The 25,128-nt window shown below is 35.1% G+C and overlaps 1 protein-coding gene across 1 annotated transcript in view; it reads left to right on the forward strand.

The window, feature by feature from the left end:
• ATG7 (autophagy related 7) overlaps positions 1-25,128 on the forward strand; it is a 94,375-nt gene that overhangs the window by 14,860 nt on the left and 54,387 nt on the right. Inside the window, exons 13-17 of the mRNA XM_054281308.1 lie at positions 656-862; positions 1,935-2,050; positions 2,914-2,989; positions 4,191-4,271; positions 18,874-18,996. Coding sequence (XP_054137283.1) covers positions 656-862; positions 1,935-2,050; positions 2,914-2,989; positions 4,191-4,271; positions 18,874-18,996 — 603 coding nt within the window. The remainder of the gene's footprint in view (positions 1-655; positions 863-1,934; positions 2,051-2,913; positions 2,990-4,190; positions 4,272-18,873; positions 18,997-25,128) is intronic.

Consider the following 25,128-nt stretch of genomic DNA (forward strand, 5'->3'; position numbering starts at 1 on the left):
GAAAACGAGGGAGTGCTGCAGCAGAATTTCTACCTGCAGATGAAGCAGTGCATCTCCCTTTGTATTTGACTGGCTGCAGTCATTATTGTGTTGATATTTGTGCTCCAGATTCCTCAGTGCACTTGCCACAAAGTGGAGAGAGAGGGGAGATGAGGACACAGAAATTGTGCAGCACAGCTGCTCCTGCTCCCCATGTGACTAAGCAGATGCAGATGAAGCCCATAAGTAATCATTAATTGCTTTCCTTACTGAGCAGAAATTGCTTTGGATAACAGATGGGATTTCAGTGCTTGAAGCTGCTGTTGCTTTTTTTCTTTTTTGTCACAAGTTTGTGTAACAACTAGAGGGAGTCATTCATTGGGATCAGATTGCCCTGAAAGGCACAGAAAAGGACAAGGCCTTGTGACTTTCTGAAACAGACTTTTATTTTGGTTTTGGTTTTTTTTAAAGGCTTGACAGCTGGAATTCTGCACCTTTCAGAAGCTCTGTTGTTTATGGCAAAGGTGGTAAATATGCAGTTAATGGGTTGCTCATCCATCTACAGCCTGTGGGGTTTTTTGGCATTTTTAGTGAATAAAAACCTCAAGGCTGCTTTTTTCTTCCCCTCCCTTTTTGGCTCACTTAAAATCTGTTGTTCTCTCTTTATTGTTCACAGTTGGTCATCAATGCTGCCTTGGGATTTGACACTTTTGTTGTTATGAGACACGGCCTGAAGAAACCAAAACAGCAAGAATGTGCTGGTGATTCACATTTCAGCAACACCTCTGCTCCTTCTGATCTGCTGGGATCCTCACTGTTCTCAAATATCCCTGGCTACAAACTGGGCTGCTACTTCTGCAACGATGTTGTGGCACCAGGGGATGTGAGTAGAACATATATATAGAGTATATTCTATAATATATATTATATATATTATATATAGGGTATATTATACAATATATAGAGTATATAATATATAATATGTATATTATATATTATGTAATAGAGATATATATCTATTATATCTATTATATATTATATATCTCTCTATTGTTGCATTTATTTATATTTGGTTTTAAGGGCATTTCCTAAAGGGAACTGCTACTTCTGCAATGGTGTTGTGGCACCAGGGGATGTGAGTAGAACTTTATGCAAACAGTGATTATATATTATATATAATATATGATATATTATGTATTATATATTAATTATATATTATATACTATATATCTCTCTATTATATATTATATATCTCTCTTTTGTTGCAACTCGAATTTTTATTTGGTTTTAATGGCATTTCCTAAAGGGATCTGCTACTTCTGCAATGGTGTTGTGGCACCAGGGGATGTGAGCAGAACTTTATGCAAATGGTGATTATATATTATATATTATATATTATATATTATATATTATATATCTCTCTTTTGTTGCAACTCGAATTTTTATTTGGTTTTAATGGCATTTCCTAAAGGGATCTGCTACTTCTGCAATGGTGTTGTGGCACCAGGGGATGTGCATAGAACTTTATGCAAACTGTGATTATATTATATATTTTATATTTTATATATCTCTCTATTATGTATCTCTCTATTATCTATTATATATTATATATCTCTCTTTTGTTGCAACTTGAATTTTTATTTGGTTTTAATGGCGTTTCCTAAAGGGATCTGCTACTTTTGCAATGATGTTGTGGCACCAGGGGATGTGAGTAGAACCTTATGCCAACAGTGATTAAATCTCTCTTTTGTTGCAATTTGAATTGCTATTTGAATTTTTAATGGTGTTTCCTCAAGGGATCTGCACCTTGTTGATGCACATGAGTTAAAGAAATAGCAGGTTTTTATTTGGAAGGTCACAGATGTGAATTTGACCGCACTAGAGGTGTTTTGCACAGGGCAGCTGGTTCCTTTGGAGTTATTCTGCCCTCCCTTCAGGGTTGTCTGTGTTTGTAGTCCACCAGGGATCGGACTCTGGACCAGCAGTGCACGGTCAGCAGGCCTGGGCTGGCCATGGTGGCTGGAGCCCTGGCAGTGGAGCTCATGGTTTCTGTGCTGCAGCATCCAGAAGGGTGAGCCATTGCTGTTCTCTGGGAAATCGCACCAATCTAACAGAATCTGTAGTGAGGAGAGGGAGTTACACCTCAAGAAGGACAATTCTGTCAGGGGTGGTGTCTGTAAATGAATGCAGTGTGCAGTGTTGGAGGGAAATGTTTCATCAAGTCTTAAGTTTTTCTTCTGTCTCTGAATTTAACCTCAGAAAAGTATCAGGAATCTTTCTAAAGAAGAAAATGTGGCTATTAGAAATCTTGGATTTGCTTTGCCTTTCCCTTTTCCCTCTTTCCCTTTTCCCCCTTTCCTTTCTTTTCCCCCCCTTTCCTTTCTTTTTCCCCCCTTTCCTTCTTTTTCCCCCCTTTCCTTCTTTTTCCCCCCCTTTCCTTTCTTTTCCCCCCATTTCCTTCCCCCCCCCCCTTTTCCCACCTCTTTTTTTCCTCCCTTTTTATCCCCTTTTTCCCCTCTTTCCCCCTTTTTTCCCCCTTTTTTCTTCCTTTTCCTTTTTTTTCCCTTTCCCTGCGATGAGGAGCTGTTGTAAGTTATGGCAGGCACAGGAAGGGTTTAAAGGTAAGCCCTGTGTTGTAAATATTATTTAAAACTCAGTGAGTGGGACGCAGAAATTACTCTGGAATTCTGCACCCTGAACATGAGGCTTGTTTCCTCTCTTTAAAACCTGGAAGAGAAGAAGTGATTAGGAGTTGCAGCTGAGTCTCAGACTGATTTTTATATATATTTATCATGCTGAGTCTTGATTCCTATGAAACAGACTTTCCACACAGATTCCTTGACTCACTCTAATCTGTAGCAAAATGTCTGGAAGCTGCCTGGAAATTCTGAGTGTGCAGTCTTGCTCTAATTTCCCCTGTTGTGTTTTTGGCAGTGGTTATGCTGTGGCCAGCAGCAGTGATGACAGAATGAATGAGCCACCCACTTCTCTTGGGCTTGTTCCTCACCAGGTAAATCATTGGTGATAAAACGTTTTTGTTGAAGAGCTGGGAACTGATCATCAGTGGTGTTGTCTCCTTAAAAAAATGCTGATTCTATTTCCCAGAGGACTGGGTCTCCATGTTTATTAAAAAATAAATATCAATAATATTAACCCATCACACAGGCCAGGCAGGGTGTTCCTGGCATTGTGTTTGTGCTGCTCATGGACACAAAATTCCTGCTACACATTGAGCAGAAATTTGTTGAGAGCAGGAAGTTGGAGCAGAAATCATGTGAATAAAGCAATTTCTGAATTTTCTTTTCTCCATCACAGCTGCCAATATGAGCATCTTGAAGCCCACATTTTGAATCTCTTCAGTGTTTGAAAACAATTCAAATCTGCCAACTCCCAATTATTATGTTAATTGGCTTATTTTAATTATTTTTAATAATTCTATTTATTTTTATTTAATAGTATTTTAATAATATTTATATAATAATATCAAATATTTAATAATAATTTTATTTAATAATATTTTAATTATTTATTATTGTTATCACGAAGTCTTCACATTGTTTTGGTACCATACAGCACTTTTTTCTTCATCTCAACCCAAATTCCACTTTCAAACATGTTAACAGTTTTTCAAAAATTCAGCTTCAAAATTTCAAAATTGGGGTATTATTATTAATATTGTAGTGTTACTGAAGTTCTGTTCCTGGTGACACCTCTTCATTGTGATAAACAGAATAAAAAGGATGATCAATACTCCAAAGAGTTCCCAACTGGTGTGATCAAACACTGCTGCAAAGTGTTTTCAGAGCTCCCTCTGTTAGCAGAAATAGAGGTCTGAAATTTTAAAATTGCCTCTCAATAATATCGTATTAACATCATAACTGAGGAATGCACAGCAGTTAAGTGTTAGACTCTAGGTTATAGAGATGGGGAAAAAATGTGTTTAAGCTGTAACACCATGATTTTTTTTTTTTCATGGAACTTTGCAGTCAGAAAAGTCCAACTGCAGATGGTGCTGTGCCTCTATTTCTAGTGAAGTGATGCTGCATTTATTGTGCCATTATTTGTACAGAAAAGAAAATTCACTACAAGTTTTACTGGGAAGGACTGTTAGAATGATAGATGTTCTTTTTATGGAATGTATGTGTCCAGTTCATGTTGAATTTTGGAAATGTTTAAAATAGTAATGTGATTTTTTTTTTTTCATCTTCTAGATCCGAGGATTTTTATCCAGATTTGATAATGTTCTTCCAGTCAGCCTGGCATTTGATAAGTGCACAGCCTGTTCAGCCAAGGTAAGGCTGAGTTTGTGCTTTCTATTATTTTTATATTTCTAGGTCAATTTTGGGGAACTTTCTGACATTTTCTGACTTGGAATCTGTTCCCACTTCAGCTAAAAGTTCTTTTTCCCTCATAACCTTTTTGTTTAGCTGTTTTCTAAATTTCTTTGGCATCACCTCTTAGCATGATGCATTTTTTTTTATCCCCACATAAATGCTGCCATCAGCTGAAGAATCCAAGCAGCTTAATGTCTTTCCAAACAGGCAAAACTGTTGAAATTTCAAGTTTGTGATACAAAACAGACAAATAATGAACAATTGAGGGGAAAAAATTGCTTCTTACCATTTCTTTCTTGAGCAGATTGTTCATTTTGCTGCTGGTGCTGCCAGTCCTGAGTCACTTCAGAGTTCCCAGCTGTTTCTTGGCTCTCTGGGGCAGCTCTTGCATTGTTTCCCTCTCCTGTGGCTTTCCAAATTTCCCTCTGGCGAGTTTTTTCTGGCTGTGGAGTGCAGACTTCCAGAAGTTTTCCCTGGGATCTCTCAGCAGGGAGATTCAGAGGGTTTTTGCCTCATGTTTTGAAGTGCTTGGAGTGCCATGAGTTTGTTTCACCCTCCTGTACCTTGAGGAAGTGCTTGCAGAAAGTTCTTTTTGCTCCTTTCACTGTCCTCATCCTCCTTCCAAAGAACAATCATACAATAATGGGGCAATTTCTGGAGAACTTGCATAATAATTCTTCTCCAGTGATCCTTTTTTCCCCTCTGGGCTATCTGGGTACATCTGACAAGTTTTGAAGGACTCTCAATGTGCATTTTCTCTTCCAAAGTTGAAGCACTAAAGTTGGGTGTTTCTAAAAATAAACAGCAGTTGGATCTCCCCTGTTGAAGAGCAGTAGCTGAAACCTTGATGGTGGAGAGTTTAAACTGTTTAATGCAGCTTTTTTCTTTTAGTTTTCCTCTCATTTTCTCCTTATCTCCAATTCAGGAAACCCTGCCATGTAAAAACAATAAAAATGTACATCCACACAGATGAATTCAATGCAGGGATCAATTTTTCCTTAGCAAATCATTTCCTCTTGGAGGTCATTTTAAGAGAGCTTCATTTTACATAAACAGACTTGATGATTTAATAAAAAGTGCCTTGGATTTTAGCAGCTGTGCTATTCCCAGAGAGATCACTTTTCATGTGGTTTGGGGATTGAATTTCTTGTGTGCTGAAAAGGTTGCTCCATTGGCTCACAGATTTCCTTACAGTAGAAACACAGCCTTTGTTTACTTTGCTAACTTTATTTATTAGCATAAGAATATGTCACCCTACATTATGTGGAAATCTGATGCTGATGCTTTGAAATGACAAATCCAATTATGATTTCATTGTAGTCTCTGTGTTGGTTTGTTGTGCGAGGGTTTGTTTTGTAATAAGGTAATTTAGGATTTCATCCTGCTCCGTGTCAGAATGACTGGAGGTTCAGGCTTTCAGCACAGATAGAATTGAATTTGCTGGCACTGTGGTTTTCTTTTGTCAGCATTCTCCTCCTTGAGCTCTCTGTAACTCTTAAAGCACAAAATGAATGAATTAGGAATTTTAGAAGAATTCCAGTACAGCATGAAGCCATCCAGGAGGACTCAGGAGAAGCTGCTGATCTGAATGTTTGGAGATTTGAGTTCTTTTCATTTGGACTCACTCATTCCTTCATTTCTCTGCTGTAGAAGCTGCAGAGGCCAGACATGCAAGCAGCCAAATTTCCCTACCAGAACTGTCCTGCCCAGGCCACGTGCCAGAGAAGCTTCCTGTAGACAATTGTTCAGGAATTTTGGGATGCTCACAGCAGGAAACCAATCTATTTTTATTCTGGGCCAATTTTTCCCTGTACGATTCCCCCTCTGTCTTATACTGCTCCTGCAGGAGCTGTGCTGGAATGTCAAATATCCCTGTCAGGGCTCAGGGCACTGGGAGAGCACTGAGAGCTCTTCTGGAGCCAAACTTGTTCTGGCACCAGCAAGGGAGACTCCAGAGCTCTTTAGGATGGATATTTGTCAGGCAATATTTAGGATGGATATTTGTCAGGCAATATTTAGGATGGATATTTATCAGGCAATATTTAGGATGGATATTTGTCAGGCAATATTTAGGATGGATATTTGTCAGGCAATATTTAGGATGGATATTTGTCAGGCAATATTTAGGATGGATATTTGTCAGGCAATATTTAGGATGGATATTTGTCAGGCAATATTTAGGATGGATATTTGTCAGGCAATATTTAGGATGGATATTTATCAGGCAATATTTAGGATGGATATTTGTCAGACAATATTTAGGATGGATATTTGTCAGGCAATATTTTGGATGGATATTTGTCAGGCAATATTTAGGATGGATATTTAGGATGGATATTTGTCAGGTAATATTTAGGATGGATATTTGTCAGACAATGTCTGGATGGATATTTGTCAGGCAATATTTGGGTGGATTTTTTCATGCAATATTTAGGATGGATATTTGTCAGGCAATATTTAGATGGATATTTGTCAGGCAATATTTAGGATGGATATTTTCCATTTGAATGGATATTTGTCGGACAATATCTGGATGGATATTTGTCAGGTAATATTTAGGATGGATATTTGTCAGGCAATATTAGGATGCATATTTGTCAGACAATACTTTTTTCTGACCCAGAGATGGGGCAACTGAAAGGTATTTTAAAATCCTTTGTTCCTTTTTCAGTAATTTGAAGGGTGAGACAATACAGATGTTATAATTCATACTATCACAATCAGAAGTTAACTTTTTCTTAATTACAAAACACAATAAGCATTTCTTGGCCTATCAGCTTTTTACCACACCATACTATAGATGCCTTAAAACTAATAATCTAAAACAACTCATCAGTCTTACTACAATGCATCTTTCATAGTTCTGTTTCTCTAAAGTATCTAACCTTATTTACAGAGCCTTCCTTTGAAACTTTTTTCTAGCTCCATTTCTCTCTCACCAATATCTGTCCTACTCCATATTATTTCTAAATCAGCATTTCTTGTCTCAAAGTTTACATAGAAATACACACTGTGTAAACCTTCTATCAGGCCCTGAAACTCTACAAATCCATTTCCCACAGATATTAATTTGTAACAACTGCTTTACTTACAGGAGAGAACATTTAGCTAATTACTGACTGGGCTAATTAACCTGTTTACCCTGTTGGGAACAAAATGAGGCTGTTTGCTCATTATGTTGTGGTGAGAAGTGTTGCAATTCCTTGGAAAACAGATCTGATTAGAAAACTGGTTAAAGCCTTAAATCATGAATGTTGAAATATGTATTTTAAAATTTAAAAAAGGATTAAAAAGAATTTTATTGCAGAACTGCAAATGTTTCTATTTTAATGAGGGCAATGAATGTTTCCATTCATTGCTCCCCTTCTTGTGTATCATGGAATGAATGAGGAGACCCCACAGATGCAGAGTTTAATGTCACAAAAGATAATTGCCACCAAGCAACCTGGATATAAAGATGTAGAAACCCTCTGTTTTTCCCCATAGCTCACATTTCTTCCAGAGTTAAAATTGAGCACCCATGTGCTGGAAATCTGACTTTTCTCCTTTTAGAGATTTCTCCTTCCCCTACTACAGTCATGTACATGTGGAACCACCGCCACTATAAAATGTACCAAAATCAGCTCAATGTTCTCTGCTGATTTTCCAGTTCTTTCCCAACTTTCTCCTCCATTTGCTGGGAGCTGGAGCTGCTGAAAGGGTTTTTTTACCCCTTTTTACCCTCTGAGTTCCTGTTGGATGTTTCTCAGTTTCACTGCATGTCACAAAGGGATCAGGGATGGCCTTGTTGGCATTATTAGAATTTCTTTCAGGATATTCCCCTGCCCTTGCAGATGTTTTCCCTTTTTGCCATCTCAGGAATACATGAGACCCTTTTGCTGTGACATTTACCGAGCGCTAGGGTTGTGTAAGTTATTTATGAGTGTTTCAGTTTGGAAATGTGTCATCGTGGAGCCTCAACAATGCTCTCATTGTTCTCCTCCGCTCACTGCTGGGCCTGCATTTTTATTTGAAATTGTTGTGATCACTTATGACAGCAACCTGCAAGATTCCCTCTCTCACTGATGCTTTTCGGTTGAGATAATTTTGATTTTTTGATTCCAGGCCCTTCAGATTTACCCTGACTGCGCTAAGACATTCTTCTTTGCTTTCTCCCAGTAGCAATGGATGATCTGTCAATGAAACTCCTTCAAATATTTTTTATGTTATACACATCTTTATGTTATACACATCTTTATATTATACACATCTTTATATTATACATTTTTACATTACCATTGACAGTTCTCAAGTCAAGTATTGTGTGAATGTAAAAGTCATGAGGGGAAAAAGCCTTGGTGGTTCCTGTGCTAAGAAAAAAAAGAAAATATCATTTGCAGAGCTTCCAGAATTGATGAAGGAAACGGGGAGAAATGTTTGTCCTTCAGGAATGAACATTTCAAAAATGAAAAGAATGTTTTATCTGTAGCTGTGCTGTGAAGTCAGTGAAACAGAGCCCACATGTAACTTTCCTTATTTCCTGAATTTATATATGTGAGCATTTGACAAGAATCTGTACAAATTACTACTGGATAGATTTTATTGAGATTTGACGAATTAATTGTTAATACAGCCAGGCACATTTTCAGCATCCTGAGTTCTATGTAGGACACCTCTTAGAAATGAATAAAAATGAATTTTCTCCTTGTTATATTTAAATTTCAGAATAGTAGGGTTTAAAGGAGAGAGGAAACCTGCCATTGTTTCAGGCAATAGAATAATTTCTGACAGATGGTATTTCTGTTACATTTAAATGAAATTGTGTGGGTCTCATTTGGGATTTTTCCCAGAATTTCTTCTTCCAATTCAGTGAAATCCTAACTACAATTAGGAAAAAGTAAAGGACTATCAATGAGGAAAAAAACAGCATCACTGCAGTTTGTAATATTGACATATTCAATATCTACCTATGCCTACAATATAATTTTTAATTACTTATATTAGAGATAATCTGTGCTGTCTTGTCATCTCTCTGTGAAGTTGTTACACAATTCTTTTTCTGTCAGTTAAAACTCAAAATACTTTGGCTTGAATAACTGCAAAAACCAACTTGGATAACACTGAAAACTGGATTAAAACTCAGGAATATCCAATGTGTGGTGCTGAAGTGATGATGATGATGATGCTGTTCATCCCACCATCAATTCCAACCCTCATTCTCTAGGATTCCACCCTTCTGGAACTCAAATGATCAGTTGTTTATTTTGCTGGGTATGAGCATTTGTAGCTGTTCTTTTTTAATTCCATAAGATTTTTGCATTTTTGCAGCCTAGTGCTTTCTATTCCCCATTATTAGGGAGGGATGAGGGATCTCTGCAGAGGGTGAGCGATGCCAGAAGGAGCTGGGGCTGCTGATGAGCTCAGCACAGGCAGCAGAGTGGGAATAAATGAAGTTGTAAGCATCCAAGTTGGAAACATCCATCCTGTGGAAAACGTGGAGTGAAGGGACTGAGGGATGTACCCACATGCTCAGGGAGGTCAGGACCAGGATCTGATGGAGCTGGCTACCAAAAACCCCTTTTGTGCCTCTTTTTCACTCTCTAAATTAGATATGTTAATTTTTCTCTAGGTCCTTTTGCTTCTTTTCACATCTCTACACTCCTGTTTTCAGGCAGGGAATGCTTTCAGCTTGTGTGCTGTGCAATGAAACCCCCTTAGACTGACTGACATCTGGGGATGCTGCTGCATTTGAAATAAGTTGTGAAAAATATTTAAGAAAGTAAAGAGCAGCTGTCTTGAAAAACTTAAATCTTAAAATCTTAAGATTTAAAATCTTAAATCAAAATCTTGCAGTTTTACTTGTCAAATATTATCAGAGAAAATGGCTACTTGATGAAGCACAATAAGATTATTCCAAAAAACAATGCATACATCTCCCAAGAACTAAATGTTGACAAGGCCATGCTTAAACTGGCATTTCTTAAATTTCTCAGAGCTCTACTTTCCTCCTTTTCGTGATTCAAAAGAAACTGAAAAATCCCAAGCTAAAAAAAAACCTCCTGAGACCTTTGAGAGCTGATTGTTCAGTGAGTTAATTCTCCATTTTCTGCCCCTTGCAGTTCAAAATCAGGGTAGGAAATAGCAACAGGCAAAGCTCATTTGTATCACCCCTCTCCTACTCTGAATTAAAACAACAATCTCTTCCTTAAATGATTTTTCAGCACGTTGTACTTGGATTAGTTAAGCTTTTATACTGATTTGCTTTCATTTTTAATGCTGATGATGGGGAGGAAAGGCGAGAACTGTGTGTGTGCAGAGGGTGATTTCATTATTTGGACCTGAGCCCAAAATTTTGCCATTTTTGTCTCGTGGTTTCTGAATTTCCAGTGTTGGCCTTGTTCAGTGCACACCTGGAGCACAGCTTTCTGCAGAACTTTGTTCCCAGACTTAATCATAAGTGAATGCACAAGTTTTAGGTAATTCCATTTGAGGTAATTTTTGGAGTATTCTCTTTTTTCTCATGTAAAATTCTCAAAGTTTCCTGTTCCAAACCCATGAACTGAAAGGGCCTGAAAAGTCATTCCATGATCCTCACAAAAGTGCAATTTTATTGCTTTCTTTTTCATAGCTGTGTTACAGCATCACCTTGTTAGACTTTCCTTGACGACTTTTTAGGATCAGATGGCAATAAAATAAAAATTGGGAACTTTGTGAAAAGGAAAGAGTCTGGAACAGAGGATTTTTTAAGGAAACCAGAATTATGGGTTGTGTGATAAAATTCTGAATATTAACTCAGTGGCTCAGCTGGTTCTCTTCTCATTCAGGAGGATTCTTCACAGCATAAAATTTTCATTAAATTGCTCTTTTAACAGCAGATACATAGAATTTGGAGGAATGGAGCTGGCAAGACTTTTTCACATCTGTCTTATTTTCCAAATATGTTTTCAGCAGGTGAACAGTGATTTTCTATCCTTGCTGCCTGGCCTGTGATAACCAGGGAGTTAACAGTGTGTAAAAATATATCCACACCTATCCAATTTCTAAACAGAGCCTTGAATATTGAGATTTTTTGGGACTCTGAAATGTTTAGTGAAGTACCTGCCCCCTTTGAGGGAGGGAAGTGTTTAAATCCAGGAACTTGTTTGGGGGGTAAATTACCCAGAAATCTGATTTAGTGTAAATAATCCAGGAACTGATTTAGGGGGTAAATGACCCAGAAATCTTTAGTGTAAATAATCCAGGAACTTGTTTTGGGGGTAAATTACCCAGAAATCTGATTTAGTGTAAATAATCCAGGGATTTGTTCTGGGGGCTCAATCACCCAGAAATCTTATTTAATGTAAAAAATCCAGGGACTTGGTTTTGGGAGCTAAATTACCCAAAAATCTTGGGGGCTAAATTACCCAAAAATTACTTTAGTGTAAATAATCCAGGAATTTATTTGGGGGGTAAATTGCTCAGAAATTTTTAGTGTAAGTAATCCAGGATCTTGTTTTGGAGGTAAATCATCCAGAAATCTTTAGTGTAAAAAATCCAGGAGCTTGTTTTGGGGCTAAATTACCCAAAAATCTGATTTAGTGTAAAAAATCCAGGAACTTGTTTTGGGGGTAAATTCCCCAGAAATTTTATTTACTATTAATAATCCATGAATTTGTTTTGGGGGTAAATTACCCAGAAATCTGATTTAGTGTAATAATCCAAGAACTTGTTTTGGGGGTAAATTACCAAGAAATCTGATTTAGTGTAAAAAATCCAGGAACTTGTTTTGGGGGTAAATTACCCAGAAATCTTATTTAGTATAAAAAATGCAGGAACTTGGATTTGGGGGTAAATTACAAAAAAAATCTGACTTAGTGTAAAAAATCCAGGAACTTGTTTTGGGGGTAAATTACCCAGAAATCTGCCTTAGTGTAAATAATCCAGAAATTGGTTTTGGGAGTTAAGTTTCTGAGTAATTTACCCCCAAAACAAGTTCCTGGATTTTTTACACTAAGGCGGATTTCTGAGTAATTTTACTTAGTGTATATAATCCAGGAATTTGTTTTGGGGGTAGATTACCCAGAAATCTTTAGTGTAAATAATCCAGCTGGTAGCATTCATTCCTTGTTTTATTTTTCCTGGAAAGTAAACAGCACTGGTTCAAGCTCTGCAGATGGAACCTACTTTGAAAACGAAAAAAAAAAAAAAAAAAGAAAAGCCAAACCAAATGTAAACATTGGTAAAAAAAAGTTTGAAATTGATGTGACAGAAATAAAACAAGAGCCAGTTTTGCATCAGTAGCTCTTTGGGTTTGGAGCTTGGTTTTTGTGCTTTTGCCTAAGCAGATATTAACTTTTCTGCTGTAAAGCAATCCTGGAGCCAGATTCTCTCTCTGTACCCAGCAATTGAGAGGACTTTGTGCAGAATGCTGTTAAAAAGAATATAACACCAAGGCTGCACATCTGTTTCCCATTGCAAAGTCCTTTTACTCCAGGCCTGTATTTTTTTTCTTTCTGCCATGAGATTTGGGGTTTTTTTAACTTCAGTAAACAGGCCAGAATGAAAAGATTGCTCATGAAATGAATTACTGGGTATCATTTACTCAGAAAGCTTTGGATTTGGTCCTGATGGGATGGTGTGCATCCACGTATCTTGATTTTTTCTATTAAAATGCCATTGTGTAAAAAAAAACCAGTTCTGGAGCTCTGTGAAGTGGAGGCTGAAATCAAGGTTGTGGCATCAACCTGAGGGATTTCATGTGAGGAGAGGTGTTGTGAAAATGTGGCTTCTCCTGGCAGTGTTTGCAGCAGCCAGGAAATCCAGAAGGAATTGGTGTTTTCCAGTTCCTAAGCTCTGAGAAGTGACCTGCAGGTGAGGAGAAAATAAGAGTTCCTTAATAAATCCTTTCCTGCTCCAGCTTGCCAGGCTGCGTGCAAGAATTATGAATTTCTGGCTCTCTTTGTTGTGCTTTAATAGCTATTTTTTCTGCCTGGAAAATGAATTGCTGCCTAGTGACACATCACTGAAGGACTGGATTTATCCCTGAAAAAGTTCAGGTGGGATTTTGTACATCTGTGGGCAGACAGTGACTGGTTTGAGATCAAGAACAATACAGATTGTAACAACAATACAAATTATAGCATCTCTCAAGTATTCTGCTCCTGTAGAGCTGTTCCTTGGGAGGATCTCAGTGGGACCCAAGGATGGTGGGGAATTGTTCAGAAGTGCAAAAGCAAATTCATGCCAGCCTTGGGCCTTTGGGCTCTGCTGGACATGATGAAATAGGAGAAAATTTCCTTTCCATGCAACAACAAGTTAGTCACTTATTGAATCTGGAAAGATTTTTTAGAATTATTTTGTCTCTATTTGTTGTTCAGACTGGTTTTATTCCTGTGTGATTACTCTCTGTGTGGTCTGCTGGCATAGGAATCTCAGATTATTTTGCCTCATTCTTTTTCCTTCCTGAGGGCTGGTCAGTGGCTGCTGAACGAATCTGTGCCCTGTTCTATTTATCAGAGAAAAGCTGCTCCTGAATTTGGGGAGGAAAGGTTAAATATGGGCAGTGGAGTTCCTCCTTTTGTGCCACTGGAAAGTTTCCATCCTCTCAGTTGGGAAATAAAATCTCAGAGGGTGACAAAATGTTCTCCCAGTTGTGGTGGTGTTCACAGGATGAGGGAAGAGATGAGGATCTGACTCCATGTTTCAGATAGCTGATTTATTATTTTATTATATATATTATATTAAAATGATATATTAAAACTATACTAAAAGAATAAAAGAAATTATTTCATCAGAAGGCTTGAAAGGAAAGGAATGAAATGATAATAAAATCTTGTGACTGACCGGAGAGTGTGAGACTGTGATTGGCCATTAATTAGAAACAACCACATGAGACCAATCCCAGATGCACCTGTTGCATTCCACAGCAGCAGATAATCAATGTTTACATTTTGTTCCTGAGGCCTCTCAGCTTCTCAGGAGGAAAATCCTGGCAAAGGGATTTTTCAGAAAATATCATGGCTACACCCAGTCACTGCCTGTATCAAAAGGATTTCGTTATAGTGGATATTTTCTTCAGTGGTACCTGCTCAGGCAGCACATGTGCTGCTGCAGGTGGATTTTTGCCTCTCTGATGTGACATTTGTTGGCTCATGTGCCTGGAATTTGGATTTAAAACTATTTAACAAATACTTCCATTCAGCAGGCTGTCCTCATTGTAAAAAAACAAGTAATTAGAATCAGCAAGTGCACTTTTTAATGCTGCTTTTCAGGCTTCTGTGGTTGCTGCTAGGGGAAAAAATGTTCTTTATTCTTGTGCTTTAGGTTTTTAAAATCCTGTGTGTATGTTCAGATTTGTTACCCAAACCTGAATTTGCCATTGTGGCACCATGAAAGGTGTCTGCCACACAGGGGGAAGAGAAATGTTCAAATCTTTCCTTAGCAATAGATTTGGTCATGTTAATGTGCAGCACTACAAAAAATATAAAAATAATGTACCTGAAACTCCTGCAGCTGTGACCTTATTAATATTTTGTTAATTTTATAAATATATATATTAGTTTTAAGGTAATTTCTTATGGTTTTATATAAGCATTTATATTTATATAATTTCTGATATCTATAAATAGTATGTCAAATAATATATAAATATTAATAAATAAAAATATAGTATTATATAATGTAATAATATATAGTATAAATACTATATAATATATATTATATACTATATACGATATATTATATAGTATATAGTATATATAATGTATTATTATATACTATATGTTATATTATATAATACAATATATATCAATATATATTGTCTTATATAAATATAACAATATATTATATATAATATATGTAAATAATAATAGAATATATAAAATAATATTATATATGGATAATATTATATAAAGTAATATAATATATCAATAATATATAATGTAAATTTTAATTTGTGTAGTTATATATACATTTTGTTTTACTTTCTTTTTCTTTAATGATTTATTAATTTTTTTTAATTTTATTGATATTAATACTTTAAAAGGCACCTAATGAGAGACTTCCTGGCATTGTCCACACTGATGACAACACAAAGGGCACTTGGATTAATCCTCACTGCAGACTCAAATCCCACTTTTTGGGAGCAGGGATAAAAGCAGAGTTTGCTGAATCACAAACCCAGCCAGGTTTAAGGACTCCTTGATGGATGAGCTGTACGTAGGAAGTTTGCACTCAATTCCCTGCTCTGCTCATAATATTTGCATAGCCCAAGGTGGTTTGCATCTTTTAATAATTTTTGCCCCTGGGAAGAGACCAGAATATCTCAGTGGTGGTGTTGTCCCTGCGTTTCTCTGAGGTGCTGTAATAATTTCAGATAAAGCTGAGGTTCACTGTGCAGCCTGGGGATGGTTTCATCGGGCCATGAATTCTCATCTGTCCTGCAGCACCAAAAATCTGAGTTGTGCTTCCTCCAAAAATGTTGGGGGAAAAAAGCCAAAAGGCCAAAATCCCCCACCAGGGTGAAGAATTCCCACAGGCAGGGCTGTGAGCACACTCCAGGCTTAGAAATTGGTGTCTGTGCAAGAGACTGCTGCACTTGGGTTGTTTTAGTGGGATTTTAAAACCCAGAATTCTCATGGAATGTGTAAATCCACAGTGCAATCCCCACCGTATTTAGTGGGTAATGCTGAGAGGACACATCTCCAAAAAAATGCTGAAGTTGTTCAGTTCTCTGTATTGCATTGTGAATGTTTGTGTTATTTCATTTATCTCAGGAATAAAAAACCTAAGAAAAATACAAATAAATGCTCCCAATATTGTTTTTTTTAAATCCTTTTTCCTTTTCAAGTCATGCTTATATTTATCAGTCATTGCATACACACACCAAATCCCTATGGCAAAAGAAATCTTTCACCTATGAAGAACAATTTCTCTAGATTCTCTAGACTGCTGCGCTTGGGTTGTTTGAGTGGGATTTTAAAACCCAGAATTCTCATGGAATGTGTAAATCCACAGTGCAATCCCACCATATTTAGTGGATAATATTGAGAGGACACATCTCAAAAAAATGCTGAAGTTGTTCAGTTCTCTGTATTGCATTGCGAATGCTCATGTTATTTCATTTATCTCAGGAATAAAAAAAACCAAGAAAAATACAAAGAAATCCTCCCAATATTGTTTTTTTAAATATTTTTTTTTATTTTTTAATTCATGATTATATTTATCAGTCATTGCACACACATACACCAAACACCTATACCAAAATAAATCTTGAAAGTATGAAGAACAATTTCTGTAGATTCAGGAAGAGAGCATGAACGGCTAATTTTGTTTATTTTAGAAAAATAAGTGTGGTCACAAAGGGGCCAAATGTTTGATAATCACCTTTTATATCTTTTCATAGTTGTGTTTCAGTTGTTTGTTTGTGTTTTTTGATCCCTAATTATGTGTTAGATAGTTTTGCATGAAGAGCTGAGTGAGGATCCCAGTCTATTTTTATCATTAAGCTTAGAATCCTGTCAGCTAACTATAAATATGGTTTTCAACAAGCCTAAATTCCAGTGTAAGAGCTCATGGGATGTGTTTTGCTGAAGAATGTTGTTGGGCTGGGCAAGTTCCCACGCTTTTATCAATGAATTGGGTGTTTGAGACCATTAGGAATTGTTAAACTGGGAAGGAGTGAGATTGTTGTGAGAGTAAATTGTGATTTGATGAATTCTGATGGGAGTATTTCCATTTTTGTGAAAATACTGCCTCTTCTGAATCCTGGTGATCGTTTCCCTGTCACACATTCTGCTCCTTTCTATTTGAATGTTTGGTTTTGAGGTTCCTGCATCAATCCTGCTCTGCTCCTTGAGGTTCTGCAGGAAAAGTTCTGTTTGGATGAAATGATGAGAACATGGATCCAGGCTGATCCTGGTGATCCTTTCCCTGTCACACATTCTGCTCATTTCTATTTAAATGTGTGGCTTTGGGATCCCTGCATAAATCCTTCTCTGCTCCTGGAAGTTCTGCAGGAAAAGTTCTGTTTGGATGAAATGATGAGAACTTGGAACAAAAATAAACAATGGATCCTGGAATTGCTCAGGCAATTCCTTCCATTTTCTGCCTGCCTGCTGTCCCAAAAGGTGTAGGATTGGGGTCATGTTTGATATTTATCTTCTCTTCCCTCAATCTGCATCTCCCTGCTTTGAAATCAGCCTGGCAACTCCTGCCCTAAAGCTGAAATAAATTCTTCACGCTCAATCCTTGAGAGGAATATCAACTAAAACGTCACAGTTCTTGTAGGAGCTTGTAAAATTGTCCAAATAACAACTGAACTGGGAAAATTAAAGCAGAAAAATAGAGAAAGGTACAAGAGCCTCAGAATCATGGATCTCTGGAGGCTGGGGGATGTTGGGCTTGGACACCTTCGCAGGGAATTTTTCAGGCTGGCCCAGCATGGTTCTTTCCTTGCCCTGATATTAAAACAGGCTTTACTGTGTTTTGTGGTGCTCAAATGCTGCTTTCATGGCTGTGCAGCCAAGCTTTCCTTCTGGCCCTATCATCTGGCATAAAAAATGTGTTTAAAGCAGGAAATCTTAAACCTGATTATATAATATATATACAATATAAGATAGACATGCTATATTATATGTTATATAATAATATAAATATATTATAAAAATATATTATATGTAGATAATAATACAATATATAAAAATAATATTATAATATTTAGTGTTATGTTATACTATGTTATGTTATACTATGTTATACTATACTATACTATGTTATACTATACTACATTATATTATACTATGCTATATTATACTATACTATATTATATTATACTATATTACATTTATTATAATAATTGGTATCGTGTATTATATAAATTATATTATATATAGTATAATTTAGATAATATAATTATATAGATTACATTAGATATAATTATGTTTTATTTTGAATATATATTTTCTATATAATTATGTTTTATATTATATATGTATCTTATGTCTTCTTCTTTACCTATCATCTGTCATAAACAATGTATTTAAAGCAGGAAATCTTAAACCTTATTATACAATATATTTTATAACATATAAATGCTATATTATATATTATATACTAATATAAATATAATATTACTATATAGTATATATTATATATAGATAATAATACAATATATAGAATAATATTTTAGAGAAATAATATAATATTTAGAAGTATTATATCATATCATATCATGTTTTATTTTGTATATATTATATTTTACATATAATTATGTTTTATATTATATATATGTTTTCCTTCTTGCCCTCTCATCTGGCATAAAAATGTATTTAAAGCAGGAAAACTTTAACCTTATTATTTAATTAATACTTAATATAATTAATACCTAAATGATTTCTCTTCCCTCTTGATACCTTTCCTCACTGTAGAGACTGAGTTGGCAAAAATTATTGTTTTATTCTCTGTCATTTTTACCTGTTTGCAGTATCCAGGCATTTTCTGAGTGCTCAGAAACATTCTGCTTTTATTTTGCGAGCCAAATATGAGGATGAATCAGATTATGGGTATTACATGTGAAATTCTTCTCTGTTTGTTTCTTTGGCAGGTCCTTGAGCAGTATGAACGAGAAGGGTTTAATTTCCTAGCCAAAGTTTTTAATTCTTCACATTCCTTCTTGGAAGACTTGACAGGTCTGACTTTATTACACCAGGAGACACAGGCTGCTGAGGTAAGCAAATGAAATTTGGATGTTAATTAATTATGAGATCAAATGATAGAATTAAGCAGTGGTATTTCATTTACAGAATGATTGACACAATGATTTACACATTCTCTTAAATTAACTGTAACTTTATCTGAGTGTTTAAATATTATTTTTAAAGGAAACAGGTGACTTGGGTTGTGTGGTGTGAGGAAACCAATTGCAATTTTAGGTCAATTAAAATGTAATTATGCTGCTTGATGGGTTATAATATGGGGAGGAAAAATGCTGTTTACCTGCCCAGTGACAAAAAATGGAATGTGGGCAGAAACTTGGGGATGTTTGATCCCATGGACAGCAGCACTGGTGATAACTCAATATTGACTTGTGTTCCAGAAAAAATCAAACAGCTGCCTCCTAATATTGTATTTAACAGTGATTTGTGTTCCTTCCTCCCTCTGCCCATATCTCTACCCTTGTGCATCACCATTTAATTCTGGCACAGCTGTATCCCAGGGTTGCTGCTGCAGCAGGGATTATTCAGTCCCTGCAGGCTGTGCAAGGGCTGCAGCTGTTTTTTCAGCTGGAAAGGGCTCCACAGTGGTTCTTAATAAAGTTTGGGGTGGATCATGATGACTTGGCTCTCTGTTTCATGTTAAACCTTTGAAAAATAATTGTAGCAGATGCTGGAAACAGCTGTAAAATACGTAATGCATTCTGAAATCAGCATGGGCATACCTTGAAAAATTTCTAGGTATTTCTAGGTATATCTAGCTAATATATATGTATATATGTATATATATCCCTTATATATATCTTATATATATATTAACTGTATATATTTAAATATAAATATATATAATATATTATATCTCTTATATCTCATATAAATATATTATATATATATATTTATATATATTTTATATATCTTATACCTTATATAAATATATATTTTTATATATTTATATATTTTTATATATTTTATATATTTTATACATTTTATATATGTTGTATATATTCTATATTATAGATTTTTATATATATAGTATATATGTGTCTGTATATATGTATATATATCCCTCATATATATATATTTTATATGCTATAAATATTGTATCTATTTATAGTATTATATTATTATAATATTATCATATATATGATTTTTATCTAATATAAATGATAATATATATAATATATAATATCTCTAGTATAAATAATATATATAATATATATTATAATATTATAATATATAAAATTTTATTCTATAATACTAAAATATTAGATTTTTATATATTATATATATTCTATATTATTTATTTTTTGTATTTATTCAAAATATAGACATTTTTATATATATATAGATATATATAGATATATAGATATATATGAGGGATCCAAGAAGGGAAAACAAGCACCCTTTGACACCTGCCACTCATTAACAGCTGGAATAATTAAAGTCTGATTGCCAGGCCTGAACTTCAGTGTTGGTAATGTAAAATGTAAAAACAATTAAAATTAGTCATGTATTATTTAGCAGGTATTAATCCATAAATCCCTTTTGCAGTTTCAAAATAGGTGTTTGTTAATGAGGTTTTAGATATTCTCTACAAAATATAGAGTCTGGTGGGACTTACTGCAACTTATTGCAGTTCAAAGTTTTGCTTAAAACACAGAATTTGTGTCCTTTCAAAAATCCTGGGGTATTTTAGTGAAGTTTATGCAGTGAAATCACTGCTCAGAGGTGGAAAATCTGACATAAAATGTATTTGCAGAGCTCATGCTTTCAAATTAGGATAATTGCCATCAAACCAGGGAGCTTGCTTGATTCTTCCCTCTAGGATTGCTGCATTTTTGGGAAAATCCATCTCTTTCAGCAGTTGAGTAGTCTTGGTGAATCTGTGTTTCTGAATGGCATGGGCTGGCAGGCAGATTATTTATGGAGATTCTGGAGCACCCCTGCTTGCTTTGGGTTAAAAACCAGCTCTTTTGTTACACTTTGCCACTGAAAAACATTACATTGCGGCTCTGGTTGTGTTGTGCTCCTTCACAAGTCTCCCAGTTCATCATCTGGGGCAATTCTTAATTTTTTTAAGTGCACAAGAGAGTGCTTTTAATATCTTTTCTGCAGAATTATTCTCCTTTAATATCTTTTCTGCAGAATTACTCTCCTGCCTTGAGCTGCTTTTCTCTTGTATTTTGAGCTCCTTTTTCTCACGCTGCAGCTGGGGATTGTGAGTCTGTAAAATGATTTTTTTGGGTTTCTGGCTGCTTTGGAGCTGCTCTTGGCAGATTATTCCCTAAAATGGAGCCATTGGAGTTTAAGTTTGGTGCTCCTTTGATTTGAAATATTCTCATTACACTCTAAAGACTGCAGCAAAAGCACTGAGGGGTTTCACCAGGTGTGGATGGCCTGGTTGGGGATGGGAATGTTTCATTTTTCTGGTGGGAAATTCTCTGCTTTTCATCACTCAGAGAGATTTTGTGGATTATTGATGCGTTTAGAGGCCATAAAATGGCTTCTGGTAACTGCAGATTTTCCTTTCCTCCTGTCTAGTAAAACCTATCCAGAACTATAAAGAAAATAGACTTGTAAAGTTAGATGTCATCCAACCTCTTATTTACCCAGTAACATCATAATTGGGTTGTAATTCCATATATAAATCCCTGATATTTCCCTAATAAACCTGCATCTGATAGGGGAACCACTCAATCTTGTGCTTGTTTTTAGAAGGTTCTCTGTTAAAATGTGCATTCACTAAGAGCATTTCATTGAACATTTTGCCAAGAGTGTTTTGGTGTGGTCAGAAAAATGTTGTGCTTCTCTTATGTTTCAAATTTTTTAAAAATAGTTTTTATTTTTAGTCCACCTAAATGCTTTGCTGCTTTCATGATGTGTGTGTAAAAGTGCTTTAATGAGGATTTTTTTTTTCTAAATTTTGAGTTTGCCTAAAAGAGAATCTAGATAGGTTGTGCATGTTCTGTAGGAATGAATGTTAAATACATCATTTTTGGATATTATAGCCTGAATTTCCATGAAAACTGCCCCCACATTATTAGCACCAAGTGTGTTTGCCCAGATTAAAGGAACACAATTTGCACTTAGTGAAAATCTTTTTTTACTTGCACTGTTTAATTCTTATTCCAGGGCTGTGCTGTTGACCATAATATTTTAACATGTCCAAAGTTTTAATACATTTAAAACTTAATTAACCTAAACATTTAATACAATTTAAAAAATGTTTTAAATTTTAATACGTTTAAATGGATTTAAAGTTGATACAAATTGCAGGATTTTTAGTCAACAGAACACCTATTTCTTAAATCATAAATGCTCTCTGTGACATTTAAGGAACACAATTTGCAATAAGATATGAGAGACCTTTCACTTAGTGAAAACCTTTTTTTACATGCACTGCTTAATTCCTATTCCAGGGCTGTGCTGTTGGCCATAATATTTTAACGTATTTAACATATTTAAATAATTTTAAAATAATTTTAACATATTTAAGTATGTTCGAAGTTTTAATACATTTACAACCTAATTAACTTAAACATTTAATACATTTCTAAAAATATGTTTAAAATTTTAATACATTGAAATAGGTTTAAAGTTGATATAAATTGCAGGACTTTTAGTCAACAGAACACCTATTTCTTAAATCATAAATGTTCTCTGTGACATTTAAGGAACACAATTTGCAGTAAGATATGAGAGACCTTGCATTTAGTGAAAATCTTTTTTTACTTGCACTGTTTAATTCCTATTCCAGGGCTGTGCTGTTGACCATATTTTAATACATTTAAATATGTTCAAAGTTCTACTACATTTAAAATTTAATTAACTTAAACACTTAATACATTTTTTTAAATGTATTTAAAATTTGAATACATTTAAATATGTTTAAAGTTGATAGAAGTTGCAGGATTTTTAGTGAACAGAACACCTATTTCTTAAATCCTAAATGTTCTCTGTGACTTCCTTAGCATGCCAATTAATAAATAATAACACCATCAAGCTTTCCTACCCTGTCCTGAACTGACAGCACATTTCAGGCATCTGCTCCTTCTACATCTGGCTTTAATTTGGGTTCTCTGGAACATTTTTTTGTATTTTTTTTTCACATTTGGACCTTTTTGTGCAGCTTGGGCAGCAGGCTGTGATGCCCCAGGCCAGGGGAGCTGTGGGAAACTCCCCTGTCAGCACTCAGCCCTGGTTCCCCTGCATTTGTTCATCTGGGGAGCTGCCTGAGCTGATGGGAGCTGGGAATTTCTGTTTTCCACATCACTCAGGCTCCTTTCTGCAAAGCTCAGCTTTTAAACTGACCCTTGCTCGCCCTGCAGTCAGGTTTAGTGGCTGGGCTTAAAACAGAGGCAGCCTGAGCATCCTTGGGCTGTTCATCAGGGCTGGGGTGGGGAACTGGAGGCAGAAAAGGGAATAATTTCCAGGTCATAGCTTGGCTGGGCTGCCCAGGACTGTTCCATATCAATGCGTCCCTAAACCAAACTGCTTTGCTCCCCATATATTCCAGATTAACCCTGAAAAGGGTTAATATATAGATGTATAGATGTAAATATTCTATTCTATTCTATTCTATTCTATTATGTTATGTTATGTTATGCTATGCTATGTTATGTTATGTTATGTTATATTATGTTATATTATATTATATTATATCATATCATATTATATTATATCATATCATATCATTATACTTATATATTATATATATCATATATTGTGTATAGTATATATTGTATACTGTGTATGCAATATATTCATGCAATATATTCTATATTATTATACATATTATATTATATATTATGTATCGTATATTATATATTATAGATATTATATATTATATATTATATATTATATATTATATATATTGTGTATAATATGATATTATATTATATGATGTGATAATATAATATAATTAATATAATATAGACGTAGATAATGTATAGATGTAAATATGCTTTTCCTCTGAAATTTCTAATTCAATCTCAAGTTTTCTCATCCTAATTCACATAAAATTTCGAATTCAAAATTTTCTCATCTTCATTCGCATAAAATTTCTAATTCCAAGTTTTCTCCTCCTTATTCCCAGCTTTGCTGATATTGTCCACTCACTGCTCTCTGCAATTCTCTGTAATTCTCATTTCTCTCTGCAATAAGACACAAGTGTAAATAAATATACTTTTCTTACTTTGCGTTTCAATTCCTGAATTACTTGGATGCTTTACTGCACTTCCTGCTTTCATCAAAATGAAAGAAGATTATAAAACACACACCAGAAATAAAATTTTCACTCGGTTTTTCTGATTAAAAAACAAGAAGGGGTAGAAGCTGCAATCCAAGAGGGTCATAAAGAGCTTTGGAAAAAAAAATCAAATTTGTAGCAGAGTTCCTGTATTAGAATGTGAATTTAAAGCTCAGGTGTGGTGGCAGCAGGTCACTATGTCTGTGTTATTTTACTTCAATAATGTTGTATTTCCATGTCTGTGTTATTTTACTTCAGTAATGTTTTATTTCAAGTTTCTGTCTCTCACAAAAAGTGTGGGATCTGTAGTTTCTGTGACAAGTTCTTGCAGTCAGTGAATGAGGCCTGTTTGGCATTCCCAAAATCCCTCTTCTGCGTCCCAAACAATCCTAATGAATGAAAAAAAAAAGGATTAATGCTAATAAAACACTCAGAGAAAATACAGACAACTCAATTTTATAATTTCTGGACTTATCTGAGGTTTGTGCCTGAGCATTTTTCAGTCATTTCTTGAGGAACAAGGCTCTGCTGCAGAATAAGCAGCTGGTGTGAAAAAAGAACTTTGTGCTTGTCCTAATTTGGAAGAAAATTGAGAATTTCCAATGTGCTTTTCTATTAAAAATATCCTGCTTGTTTCTGATTCTGCATTATATCATGCAGTGGATTTGATGCTGAAACAATAACATGTGAAAAGCCAAAAAAAAAAAAAACCCCAAGCAAAACAGAAAAACTCAGCTACAACAATATTGTAACAGCAAATTCTGTAACTGGGCAGTTTTGCTCTGTTAGCCAAGAACTATTCAGAATGTAATTTTATTTGGTGTTATGAAAACTTCCTAAAGAAATCATTACTGATGGGTAGCCCAAAATTAATATTTGAGACTTTTCTGTGACTGGG

This window comes from Melozone crissalis, unplaced genomic scaffold (assembly GCF_028551555.1).
Source record: "Melozone crissalis strain CALT ecotype California unplaced genomic scaffold, PUWL_Pcris_2 ptg000029l_1, whole genome shotgun sequence".
Taxonomy (NCBI): domain Eukaryota; kingdom Metazoa; phylum Chordata; class Aves; order Passeriformes; family Passerellidae; genus Melozone; species Melozone crissalis.